General features: G+C 36.7%; 1 protein-coding gene across 1 annotated transcript in view; it reads right to left on the minus strand.

The window, feature by feature from the left end:
* adcyap1r1b (adenylate cyclase activating polypeptide 1b (pituitary) receptor type I) overlaps nucleotides 1–12,391 on the minus strand; it is a 40,498-nt gene that overhangs the window by 7,651 nt on the left and 20,456 nt on the right. The window contains exons 3-8 of the mRNA XM_048199964.1: nucleotides 10,603–10,699; nucleotides 3,603–3,713; nucleotides 1,614–1,714; nucleotides 1,345–1,442; nucleotides 531–663; nucleotides 84–237 (exon numbers count right to left, since the gene is read on the minus strand). Coding sequence (XP_048055921.1) covers nucleotides 84–237; nucleotides 531–663; nucleotides 1,345–1,442; nucleotides 1,614–1,714; nucleotides 3,603–3,713; nucleotides 10,603–10,699 — 694 coding nt within the window. The remainder of the gene's footprint in view (nucleotides 1–83; nucleotides 238–530; nucleotides 664–1,344; nucleotides 1,443–1,613; nucleotides 1,715–3,602; nucleotides 3,714–10,602; nucleotides 10,700–12,391) is intronic.

Genomic DNA, 12,391 nt, shown 5'->3' on the forward strand with positions numbered 1-12,391 from the left:
CATGGGCAAATGAAATAAACTTCAGTCATTTCACTTGCAAACACTTGCATATATGTGTTAATGGGTGTAATTTTGGGTCGTACCCCATCCAATAATGGTGTACCAGTAGAAATATCTCTTCTCAGGAAAGAACGTCTCAACAAGTAGTGTAAAGAGATATAAGCCCTCGATGAACAGCCAGAAGTAGTTTGACAAAACACAATAATGAAAAAATACCATAACCGCCTTACACTCCACCTGCAGAAAGAAAAAACTTAGAGTGAACTATCCCTTTAAAAATGGGAGAGCACAGGGAAACATTCAAAGCACATTTAGCTAGTTGGCCATGCAAAAAGCAACTGTGAGGTGACTACAGAGAACTCATTATCTGAAGCAAATTAAAGCACATAACAGCAACACAACTGTGTCATTCTGAGACTAATTCCTTCCACAAAGAAATGACATGGGCAACCCGGGATGTTAATGGGCCCTTCACCATGACTGCTAGGGTATTTGTGTGCGATGTGAAGGGGAGAGAGACTGAGACTCACAGTGTGTGTAAAGCAATGGTTGCTGTCCTCCTCTGCATATAAAATGCCGTCTTTAATGAAGACTGAGACGGCCCTCAGGATGAAGGACACAAACAAGTTCATATGAATGAAATTCCTGGTGCAATGTAGCTTCCTGAGGGTAAAGACATTCACAATAAAGAAATATTACATTAAAATGTAATAAAAATACACTGCCATTCAAACGTTTGGGGTTTGCAAGTTTTTTTTTTTAAATGTTTTTGAAAGAAAACTCTTAAAGGGATAATTCACCCAAAAATGAAAATTCTGTCATCATTTACTCCCCCTCAAGTTGTTCCAAACCTGTATAAATGTCTTTGTTCTGCTGAACACAAAGGAAGATATTTGGAAATTTATACAGGTTTGAAACAACTTGAGAGGAAGTAAATGATGACAAAATTTCATTTTTGGGTGAACTATCCTTTTAAGCTCACCAAGGCTGCATTTATGGCTGATCAAAATATATTACAATTTTATATAATGGTTTTCTATTATAATATTTATTCCTGTGATGGCAAAGCTGCATTTTCAGCATCATTACTCCAGTCTGCAGTGTCACATGATCCTTCAGAAATCATTCTGATATGCTGATTTAGTGCTCAATAGCTTAGCTTATTAAATAATTATGCCCCAAATATAATTTACAATTGTGAATCAAAATGACTGTTAGTGAAACCTCACTTTTACTGATATGCAGGTGTTTTTTTCTAAACACGTAACACTAAGACACATTCTCTAGTTTCCTCTGAAGCTTGAGAATAAAACGAAGGCTCATAACCTTTTTCTGACCTCTCACCTGAACCTGCAGAGAATGACCATGGCAGTGGTGAGAGACACCAGCGAGGTGCTGTAGCCCACAGTGTACAGAGCCTTTACAGACACATAGTACATGTCCTGCGAACGAAGAGAAGAAATGCTAATTACCGTCAGCTAATTGAAACATGATACACTAAATTGTAAAGCCCATCTCTCAATAATGAACATACTTTACACTAAATACAGTAAAAAAATATTTAGAGATTTCTTTAGAGGCTGAGAGGGTTAGGAAAGGTGAAGGATACTTACTGGACTTGTTCCATTTTCATTAAAAGGGCAAACATCAACGTAGTGAGGGAACATCTCCGACCAGCCATCCTCAGTGCAGTTACGACTCACCTTTCCAAACTCTACAAAAGATGCAAAAAAAATCCAATGCATTTCTTAGAGAAAATTAGACCAAATAAACATCGTTAACAAGCAGTGTTGTTATTTCGCTGATCGACGCTCAAATAAATATAGATGAAAAATGTAAACTTAAAATGCAAATTAGAAATGTTGCTCTGGCAACTAACTGAAATAAAATAAGTTTACTGTAAGTTGAAGTACTAAAATTACTAAACTAGAACTGAAATAAAAATAAAGCTAAATAGGAATATAAAAAGCAAATAAAAATGGCAAAAGCACATAACAACTGAAAATATAAAAATGATAAATTTAACTAATTCAAAACATTAAAGGTGCCCTAGATTCAAAAATTGAATTTACCTCGGCATAGTTAAATAACGAGTTCAGTACATGGAAATGACATACAGTGAGTCTCAAACTCCATTGTTTCCTCCTTCTTATATAAATCTCATTTGTTTAAACGACCTCCGAAAAACAGGCGAATCTCAACATAACACCGACTGTTACGTAACAGTCGGGGTGTACGCCCCAATATTTGCATAATGCCAGCCCATGTTTAAGAGATTACACAAGCCAGTAACGTCTGGATCTGTGCACAGATGAAGAATCAGACTAGGTAAGCAAGCAAGAACAATAGAGAAAAATGGCAGATGGAGCAATAATAACTGACATGATCCATGATAACATGATATTTTTAGTGATATTTGTAAATTGTCTTTCTAAATGTTTCGTTAGCATGTTGCTAATGTACTGTTAAATGTGGTTAAAGTCACCATCGTTTATTACTGTATTCACGGAGACAAGAGCCGTCGCTATTTTCATTTTTAAACACTTGCAGTCTGTATAATGCATAAACACAACTTCATTCTTTATAAATCTCTCCAACAATGTAGCATTAGCCGTTAGCCACAGAGCATATAGCCTCAAATTCACTCAGAATAAAACGTTAACATCCAAATAAATACTTTACTCACATAATTCGAAGCATGCATACAGCGTGCATGACGAACATCTTGTAAAGATCCATTTGAGGGTTATATTAGCTGTGTGAACTTTGTAAATGCACTGTAATATAGTCGAGAGCTTGTTTGGCAGGGAGCGTGAGCATTTAAAGGGGCGGCGTCGAGTGTTAATGATGCCCCAAAATAGGCAGTTAAAAAAATTAATTTAAAAAATCTATGGGGTATTTTGAGCTGAAACTTCACAGACACATTCATGAGACACCTTAGATTTATATTACATCTTGTGAAAAAGCATTCTTGGGCACCTTTAATAAATAATAAATAAATAGTACTAAAATAACTGTTAAATGGATTGTCCACCCAAAAAATTCATTTATTTACCCTCATGACGTTTCAAACCTGTATGACTTTCGTTCTTCTGTGGGACACAAAAGTAGATCTTCGTTGGTTTCTCAACATTTTCGGTTACCATTGACTATTGTATGCAATGGAAGTGGGGAACCGAAACCTTGTTTATCAGCATTCTTCCGAATATATTCTTATGTGTTCAGCATACTTATAGGCTTGGAACAATATGAAGGTGAGTAAATGATGACAGAATTTTAATTTCATGACATCTGGATTTTTATTTTTCTGAAGAAAAATGCTGAGGTGATTTCCAAAGTGGTAGCTAAAGTATTCTGAGTTGTTTCTAGTGCATCACAGCGTTGCTAGGGTGTTTTGGATGGTTCCTTACTAGCCAAGTCAAAAGAGGCCAACCCTTGATCTTTATGATATTCTGGTCTCTAGATAAGGCCTGATTCCCTCCTTCAGTGTATGATTTTATGTCCCATTTTATTTTAACAGGCAAAAAACCTCAGTCTGATTATTCAAACACACAACTCTTCTCAATATGCCCCTCAATTTGAGGTTTCATTCATGTACTCACCGTCATTTTCTTCACTCATGACTTCAAATAGCTCAGGACAGGGCATCCAGACCACTTGACCAATTTTTGCTGGCTGCCAGCAAGTAAGGTTGTCCCACATCCATCGGCAAACTAGAGGATTAAAAAAGAAGACATGGAGCAACATCATAACTATACAGGGAGTGCAGAATTATTAGGCAAGTTGATTTTCTGATCATATTTTTTTCCCAAGCACATTTTACCAATTCCAATCCACATCAATCTTAATAACTACTATTAATATTGTTTTTAATCATTTATAAGTGATATATAATTGTTCATGAAGGCTGGAAATGAAAAATGCCTTATATTCAGGTGTGCAGAATTATTAGGCAAGTTTTCTTTTACAGGCAAAATGAGCCAAAAAAGAGATTTAACTCAGACTGAAAAGTCAAAAATTATTAAATACTCATGAGAAGGACGCAATACTAATGCAATACTAGAAATTGCAAAGTTAAAGCATGACCAAGGGACAGCAAAATGCTCATTGGGTCAGCGGGGTCAGACAAAAACAGGTGGAAAAGAAAAGACACGTTAACTGCAAAATAATTAAGAATTATGTGTGAAACCATCAGGAACCCTTTAGTCTCCAGCGCCACCATTTTCCAGAACTGCAACCTACCTGGAGTCTCCAGAAGTGCAAGGTGTCAGGATCTCAGAGACTTAGGTTAGCTAAAGAATCCTAAAAAATGACCTGCACTTGATAAGAATCACAAGCTGAAGTGTTATAAAATACATGAAGACTGGGTTTTAATAGGGCTTATAGACAGACAGCTTGAGAATGACTCCTGATGGACCAGCACCACATCCTCTTGTACCACTGTTTGAAGAATTTATCCAGAATCTGGCAGTAAGGTGTTTGAGTTCACTTTTAGTCCATCTCTTATCCTGAAATGTCTGTCTTGCAGAGATGGACTAAAAATGATCTTCCAAAACTTACTGCCAGATTCTGGAAGATAAATTCTTCAAACAGTGGTACAAGAGGATGTGGTGCTGGTCCTTCAGGAGTCACTCTCAAGCTGTCTGTTTATAAGGCCTATAAAAACCCAGTCTTCATGTATTTTATAACACTTCAGCTTGTGATTCTTATCAAGTGCGGGTCATTTTTTAGGATTCTTTAGCTAACCTAAGTCTCTGAGATCCTGAGACCTTGCACTTCTGGAGACTCCAGGTAGGTTGCAGTTCTGGAAAATGGTGGCGCTGGAGACTAAAGGGTTCCTGATGGTTTCACACATAATTCTTAATTATTTTGCAGTTAACGTGTCTTTTCTTTTCCACCTGTTTTTTGTCTGACCCCGCTGACCCAATGAGCATTTTGCTGTCCCTTGGTCATGCTTTAACTTTGCAATTTCTAGTATTGCATTAGTATTGCATCCTTCTCATGAGTATTTAATAATTTTTGACTTTTCAGTCTGAGTTAAATCTCTTTTTTGGCTCATTTTGCCTGTAAAAGAAAACTTGCCTAATAATTCTGCACACCTGAATATAAGGCATTTTTCATTTCCAGCCTTCATGAACAATTATATATCACTTATAAATGATTAAAAACAATATTAATAGTAGTTATTAAGATTGATGTGGATTGGAATTGGTAAAATGTGCTTGGGAAAAAAATATGATCAGAAAATCAACTTGCCTAATAATTCTGCACTCCCTGTAGTTGAAATCTCTGCCTAATTAAATAAAAGTAGTATAATTAAATAAATAAATAAGTGCTGGGCTCGAATCACAATATTACGTTTTTTTCAATAATTATTGAAAAAAAAAAAACACATTTCTCAATACACACATTTCTCAATACTTGGGTCACTTTTTCAAAACTCTTTACACAGTGAGCACAACATCAGTCTATGCTTATCACTTCTTTGGCACAAAATACATTCAATGACGACATCTTTCAAATTACATTAATACAGTTCTCAGACAAACACCAACACAACTCTATGTACCTACAGGTCAATTTGCACGTTTACATACTCTTTTCAAAACTGTTTATCTGAATTTCAAATCCTAGCATAATGCAAAATTGAATAAGACAGCAATTTACTACATTAAGTGTGAAATTAACTGCTGTGCCGAGCTAAAAGTTAGGAGAGCTGTGTGAGGAGTTTAAAAAAGTGACCTAAGTATTGAGAAATTTGTCCTAGCAGTTGTATAAAAAACACTGTAAAGTTTTGTGGTAACTCTGCTTCTGAACCAGTTTTTATTGGGGTATTTACGGCACCTGAGAATAGAACAGCCTAGTTTAAGATATATTTAGGTGTGCTACTTGACAGCCATTCTTATGATTCAGTGAAAATCAGCGCAAATGACACGCGACAAAAATAGACTTCCATCTGCTCCAATAAGGGGATAGATTGTAGGAATTCAATCAAAACAATGCCACAGCATTTTAGCATGCATACAATATAAAATAGTGTATATGAGGTCTATAATGTTGAAGAAAAGGCTCAAATTTTGTAAATGCATATAATTTTTTTTTTCGATAATTAAATAATTTGTTTTTCTAATTAAATGCCAGAAAAATGAGAAACTTTAGCCATGTTAATCTCTGTTATTTTTTTTTTACTCCCTTTTTCTCTCTCTCTCTTTTTACACATAATCTAATGACGTCAGCATCACTCTGTGATGCGTTTTTATTGTGTGTTTGTGTATATGAGCATGCTTATTTATTTATCCCTTTATCTATTTTTACTTTGGCAATGTTCTTCAATAAATCCCTCTTCATTGAGGGGGAAAAGAGAGTTTAGCAGTGAACCATGTGATGCTAAAGCATCTTATCGTCTCCATCAAGGATTAAGTATCCAAAGAGAAATAGTAAAGAGACCGTGTGTGTGTGTGTGTGTGTGTGTGTGTGTGTGTGTGTGTGTTGACTGCTGATCCTGATTCACATGGACAGGACAGCATCTGCCAGCTGTGTTTTTCCTCTGCTGCAAATATTAGAATGTTTTCATAGTGCTTTCAAAATATTACCCAGACATTCTTGCAAAGACTTCATTAAAATCTAGTCATTTTACAGCTATTTACAGTATTGCCAATTTTCTGTTTCCATTCCATTTCCATCCGTACATTCTTTTTAGTAAAGCTTACACACAACAGCTTTCACTGCAGCCTAATAAACTGCCCAAGTGTTTACTCTAAATTACATGCATAAATTCAAACAACGCAAGGTTGACATTTGCTTCTTGGTGGTCTGCGTAAATGTCAAACATTTATAATAACAAAAGGCCAAGCAAGTGTTTTAAACACTCTGCTTCTCAAGCCAAGCACTCAAACATTTTGTCTTATGAATTATTATAGTCTGCAACTAAGCTACCCAACAATACTTACAACACTTAATTTCTTCAGGGGTTTTTTGTAGTTCCATAAAAGGAAAATTCTAGAATGTTAAGGATGGATTTTTCTATTCCAAAGCCTTTAGCGTCATTTCATTTAAAACATGGGTTCAATTGTTAATCTTTTTCAAGCATAGGACCTTTTGGTGCAGCAGTTCTCAGCCTTTCTGACTCCGAGGGCCTTCGTTGTAAAAGATGATATTTGAAGGCCCCTCAAGACATTTCTGATATTTCTACTGTAATAATAACTGTGCTTTTATTTACAGAATTTTATTTTAGTTCAATTAAATATGTATATAAAAGTTAAATATTATTTTTTTTTAACACTAATGTTTAATAATATTGAATTCTGGAAGTTTTACCTGAATGTTTTTCAAGGTTTATTACCAATGAATTTACATGACTTTTCTGGTCATTTGTGATTAGAGTTTTGCAAGACCATGAGAACTTTGGTTCATGAATAAAACTAGAAGTTGTTGAAGGAATGCATTAAAATAAAAAATATAACACTTAAATCTTGAATTTTAGTTTTTTTTTTTTTTTAAAGCTTATTTTAAAACATGTTTACTCTTATTTTAAATCATTTTAAGCCATCTATTGACAAAATTGGAACTGTGTCGAGGCTCTCTAGTGGGTCTCGGCCCTATGGTTGAGAATCACTTTAGTGGATTGAAGATGGACCCCCTGTTAGATATTGTACTTTAAGCCATATGCATAATAGCATGCACCACCTATTATCATATTATTGTATTTTTATACTTTGTCATGATATTTACACTGCAGAGCCATTGAAAGATTTATAAGAAATGCACATTTTGCCGTTTAGCTTTGATTGTGTCACGATCCCTGTGTTGTCTTGTGTTTTGTAGGACTTTTATGTTGAAGTGTAATCTTGGTTTTCTTTGTTTCAATCTTTATTTCCTGTGTTTTGGTTCCTGTTTTGCCTTGTACCTTGGGCACGTTCAAGCTCAAACCAGTGCACAACGTTTTGCTAAGTTTTCCAGGTTGAACGACATGTTTCCTGGAAACGGTGTGCAACAGGTTTGAGATACGTTTTCTGTTGTTTGGTGGGTGTGTCAGAAATGTCAGCCCAATCAGCGGCAAGATGTATATAAACCATGCGGTATTAAAGAGACAGCTTGCACAATGGGTATTAATGAAACATAAAAATACTATACTTATATATTTTGCTGTTGTATTGTGAAGTGACACTTTAATAAACTTTTCTATACTCCTCTGATTATATAATGGTAAATATTACAATATCATAGCACAACAGTGATCAGCAATAATGATAAGCCTAATACTCACAATAAATATAATATAGATCAACACAGTCTCGGAGGTAAGAAATGGATTATCCTTCACCTGAAATGTTTGTCTTTTCATGCTGAATTGCAAGGCAAGTGTATCACAATAATTAGAAGTTTCCACAGATCCCTTCACTCGATTGGGATGTTATTTATTCTGGACAGCAAGGGCAGTGACTGTAATATTGAGCGTATTTTGCAGTATTAAACATGTATTTATACCGACTTCATCAGGCTCCGAAAATTCTTCAAAAAGAACACAAAGAATGGCCTTCTCAGCTGCCATAGTTGCAGCTCCTGTGTCATCAGAACAGGGTGTTCAACGCACCTCCGTTTTCGTTTAAAAAACGTTTTGCAACGGTTTGTCGGGGCTGAACTAGCCCTGGTGTGTCGTTATAGTTACCCTCATTAGTTACCATGACATCATATCACCAACACCTGTCCCTTATCAGCCCATTGTTAACGTGTCTATTTAAACCTTTATGCTTCAATTGTTGTTTGTTGGTTGTTGCGTTTGTGAGTGTGTTCTTGCCGTTGCTCTCGTCTGCTATCTGTGAATTACTCCTGTTTATGGAATACCTTTTTGTTATTAAATGTTGGTGCTTGCATTTGGATTCTCACTCTGTTTCATGCCTGTGCAATCGTAACAGATTGATTGATATTAAAAATGAATTTTTGTAAATAATTGATAGACCCCCAGCATTATCATCTCATTGCTTAAAACAAATTGATGTGTATCACTCAAGAGCTGGCACTGAGAAGCCATTAAAGACCGACAACTGTCAAACAATCTTTATTGTCTATCCTGTTGGGTATCTATACAGTATAATTTTCTTTGTAGCAGTGCCAAACACAGACCCAAAGGAGAAACTGGTTAAGCCCATTTAAAATGGCTGAATAAAGGAAATTGATGAAAAATGGTCCAAAATTATATTCCAATGCCATAAGCACAGTCCCAAGATGAAAAGCATATTTAATGTAAGATACTGCTGGGAGATTATCCTATAAACATACAGTTTATATTTTTATGGTTTAAGAAATTAATGTAAATAAGCATTATATCCATGTGAACACAAACAAGCACAGTTCAATTCTTTGGGGATGCAAGGATTAAATTTTTCTTCCAGGAATAAAATGCTCACGCAAAATGACAAATCATGATTTCTCTCCTGAGGCCATCTTTAATTACTTGTGTAAATTAGACACAGATGCGTGATTAGATAAAAGACAGGGCTGTTTATCTTTGTTCTCCAGAATCTTCCAGAAATACAACACATCGCATATATTCCATATTGTAGGAGAATTTCCGACTACTTATGAAATAAATATATGATACAAAGAGCCAATGATCCAATCAGTGCTTATTTTCAGCAGCTAAAAATAGGTAAAGTAAATGACTAAATTAGGCAAAATAATGGGATAAAGATGTGTGAATAAGCTATTGTAGCCCACACAAACCACCAACATTATGTGCTTTATGCATTTATTTTCTTTGTAGCACTCCGTTCCCTAAGTTTCAGCTTATAGCCTAAAACTGTGGGTAGCTCTAGTTACATGTTAATGCATGAATCCATTCCCTAAGGACAGCTCCTTGTCAAATCAAAATGTCAGTATTTCATTACTGACTGTGATTGTGACTGTCTAAAGGATTATGATCAATGCCACATGCAGACAGCACTGGAGGGGTGTCAGAGTCAGATCTGGAAGAGCTCTGAGCTTATGATCTCCCCCCCACTTCCTGCGAACCGTCACAGTGTCTTAAATTCTTCAGCTTAGTCTGACAGCATTAGGTTTAATTCCGTCACCCATTTATTTCAGATCACTTGTTAAATCCCTAATCTAAATTGAAACTCATTTTAAAACTAATTTTAAATGTTTATTATTATAGCTATGAATAACTGCAAGCATGCTATATTTAGATGACTAAAACAGCAGTTTCTGGTTTATATATCGCTTTAATTTACAGCCAAACACTAATAGCTTTGCACTGCATAGCAAAACAGAAACATGCAGCATTTATGTGTGGCTCTTAAATACAACTGAAAAATGTGTTGATCGAAATAGTGAATATGCATAATGTACATACAGTCCACATAAACACAAGCACATCACCAAGACACACACAGACTCACACAATTGTTTGTTTTTCGATCATGTTGAGGATTGTTTTATTAGAAAATGTATACTAATTTATTATAAATATGGGCAAACCCTTACATTTTTTCTAATTAAAAATGTCCCTGAGTGACTTCTTGAGAATTTTTTTTCTCTAGTCTGAAATATTGCTAGGTAAATGCACATACACATACTGTACATTTAAATGTTTGAAGTTCTTACCTAATTCAGGTTTACTGCTGGGGTCATCCATGGCCATCCTTTCCATGCACTTCTCTTTTTCTAACTGAATGACACAGTCTGGATGCATGCAGTAGATCTGAAAGATGTTTAAAACACAAGTGAAATGTGAGTGAGTGAGAGAGTGAGTGAAAACACAACAGCTGTTCAGTGTGTGCATCCTATATAGAACATACTTTTAAATGGTCACAAAGTGTTTATTCAGAAGTAATACCTACTCAGAGAGAATGCGATTTCAGATGCAGATGTTGCTCCCTGAGAAGGGAACTCGCGCTGCGTCATAGTATTAATGCTTTTGGAAAGACTCTGCATGATTGCATTTGAAGCACGTGTGTGAAATCAGTCTAATGGCGAAACAGAACATCATGGGCGGGTGATACTATTATATTCTAGATAAATCCGCACTTAGTATTCGTATTTTCTAATGGTCTTGTGGTAGAATTTTTGTTAATAGCGTCAGAGGTTCAGCCGTGTTCTAATTTTCATGGGTTCGAATCTGCCCTCATATAGTTTTTTTTCTCATTAAGTTTAAAGAAGTTCATTAATGTTTGTATATCAAGAGCAGGGACATGTTTGTGTGCATTTTGTGCATTCCCTGGAAAGAAGAGTCAAGCGATAGATTGACGCGCATGTCTGAAGACACGAGCCACAACGTTCCTCAGCATGATTTCAAAAACAACACATTTCAGCTCTAGTTCGCTTCTTCTTTAACTCAAATTAATGTCAGCTAAATGTTTCATTTGCATTATATCCGTGCAGCGAGGTGACAATTTCGACCCAAAAGAACATTCTTTTCATGAGTGTTGTCGCGAGTAATGCTCTCGCTGATATCTGATGCAAGGAGAGTTTGAGTTTGAGCGCGCGCATGTATCTGATCGAGAGCAGAGCCATTTGTGCTCGCGCTTCACTTGGATGCGCTCTCGACGTTTGCCATTAAAATATCGCCATAGAAACAGCCTTAAATGAACTATAAAAAAGGGTGAAGAACGTGTCTGAAAGCTCCAATCGATTTTTTATTGGTTAAAATCAATGGAGAATATCTCGTATTTTTCCGTGGGTGCTCGACCATTTCCGTGGGTGCTCCAGCCCCCAAACACCCATGGGATCGGCGCCTATGCTCTCAGCCGAAGCCTCCTAAGCAGAAAACGGATCAGAGTGCCGTCATTCTTGCATAGAAGGCTTCAGCAAAGTGGCGTCAGACTTCTGAGGGCAGGCCCTTCTGGGGTTCACACCTGAGGTTCACAACTCAGCAAGAAGTGCCCATTCCTCCTCTGTGCCCTCAGGAGACCATTCTACCAACTCTGCCACCCTCGGTGCTTCGGGTCACAGTGATTTCCAGTGAGCTTATGTCTCAGTGTCTGCCACAAGACATTGCGTCAATGGGACGCTTACATCCTCCAAGGAGGATACTTGAGCAGTCAGTTCGGTTGTTCCCTGCCAGCTTGCTTCAGGGCACCAGGGGGACTACTCAGATTACACCAGAGGCCAGTCTCGAGATACTGGTCCCCTTAGTAGACCATCTGACAGTGTGGGAACTTCTGCCAAATGTGTCACAATGGGTCCTGCAGACTATAAAAAGAGGCTACAGAATCCAATTTGGGTCTCGGCCGCCTCGGTTCAACAGGGTTCTGTTCACAGTGGTAGACCCTGAGCAGGCTCTGGTAATGGAAAAGGAAATAAAAACTCTCCTGGGCAAGGAGGCCATAGAACCATAAGATAGGCCAAAAGAGAGTCAGAGTTCTACAGCCGGTACTTCATTATTCCAAAGAAG

This window comes from Megalobrama amblycephala, linkage group LG8, assembly GCF_018812025.1.
Source record: "Megalobrama amblycephala isolate DHTTF-2021 linkage group LG8, ASM1881202v1, whole genome shotgun sequence".
NCBI lineage: Eukaryota > Metazoa > Chordata > Actinopteri > Cypriniformes > Xenocyprididae > Megalobrama > Megalobrama amblycephala.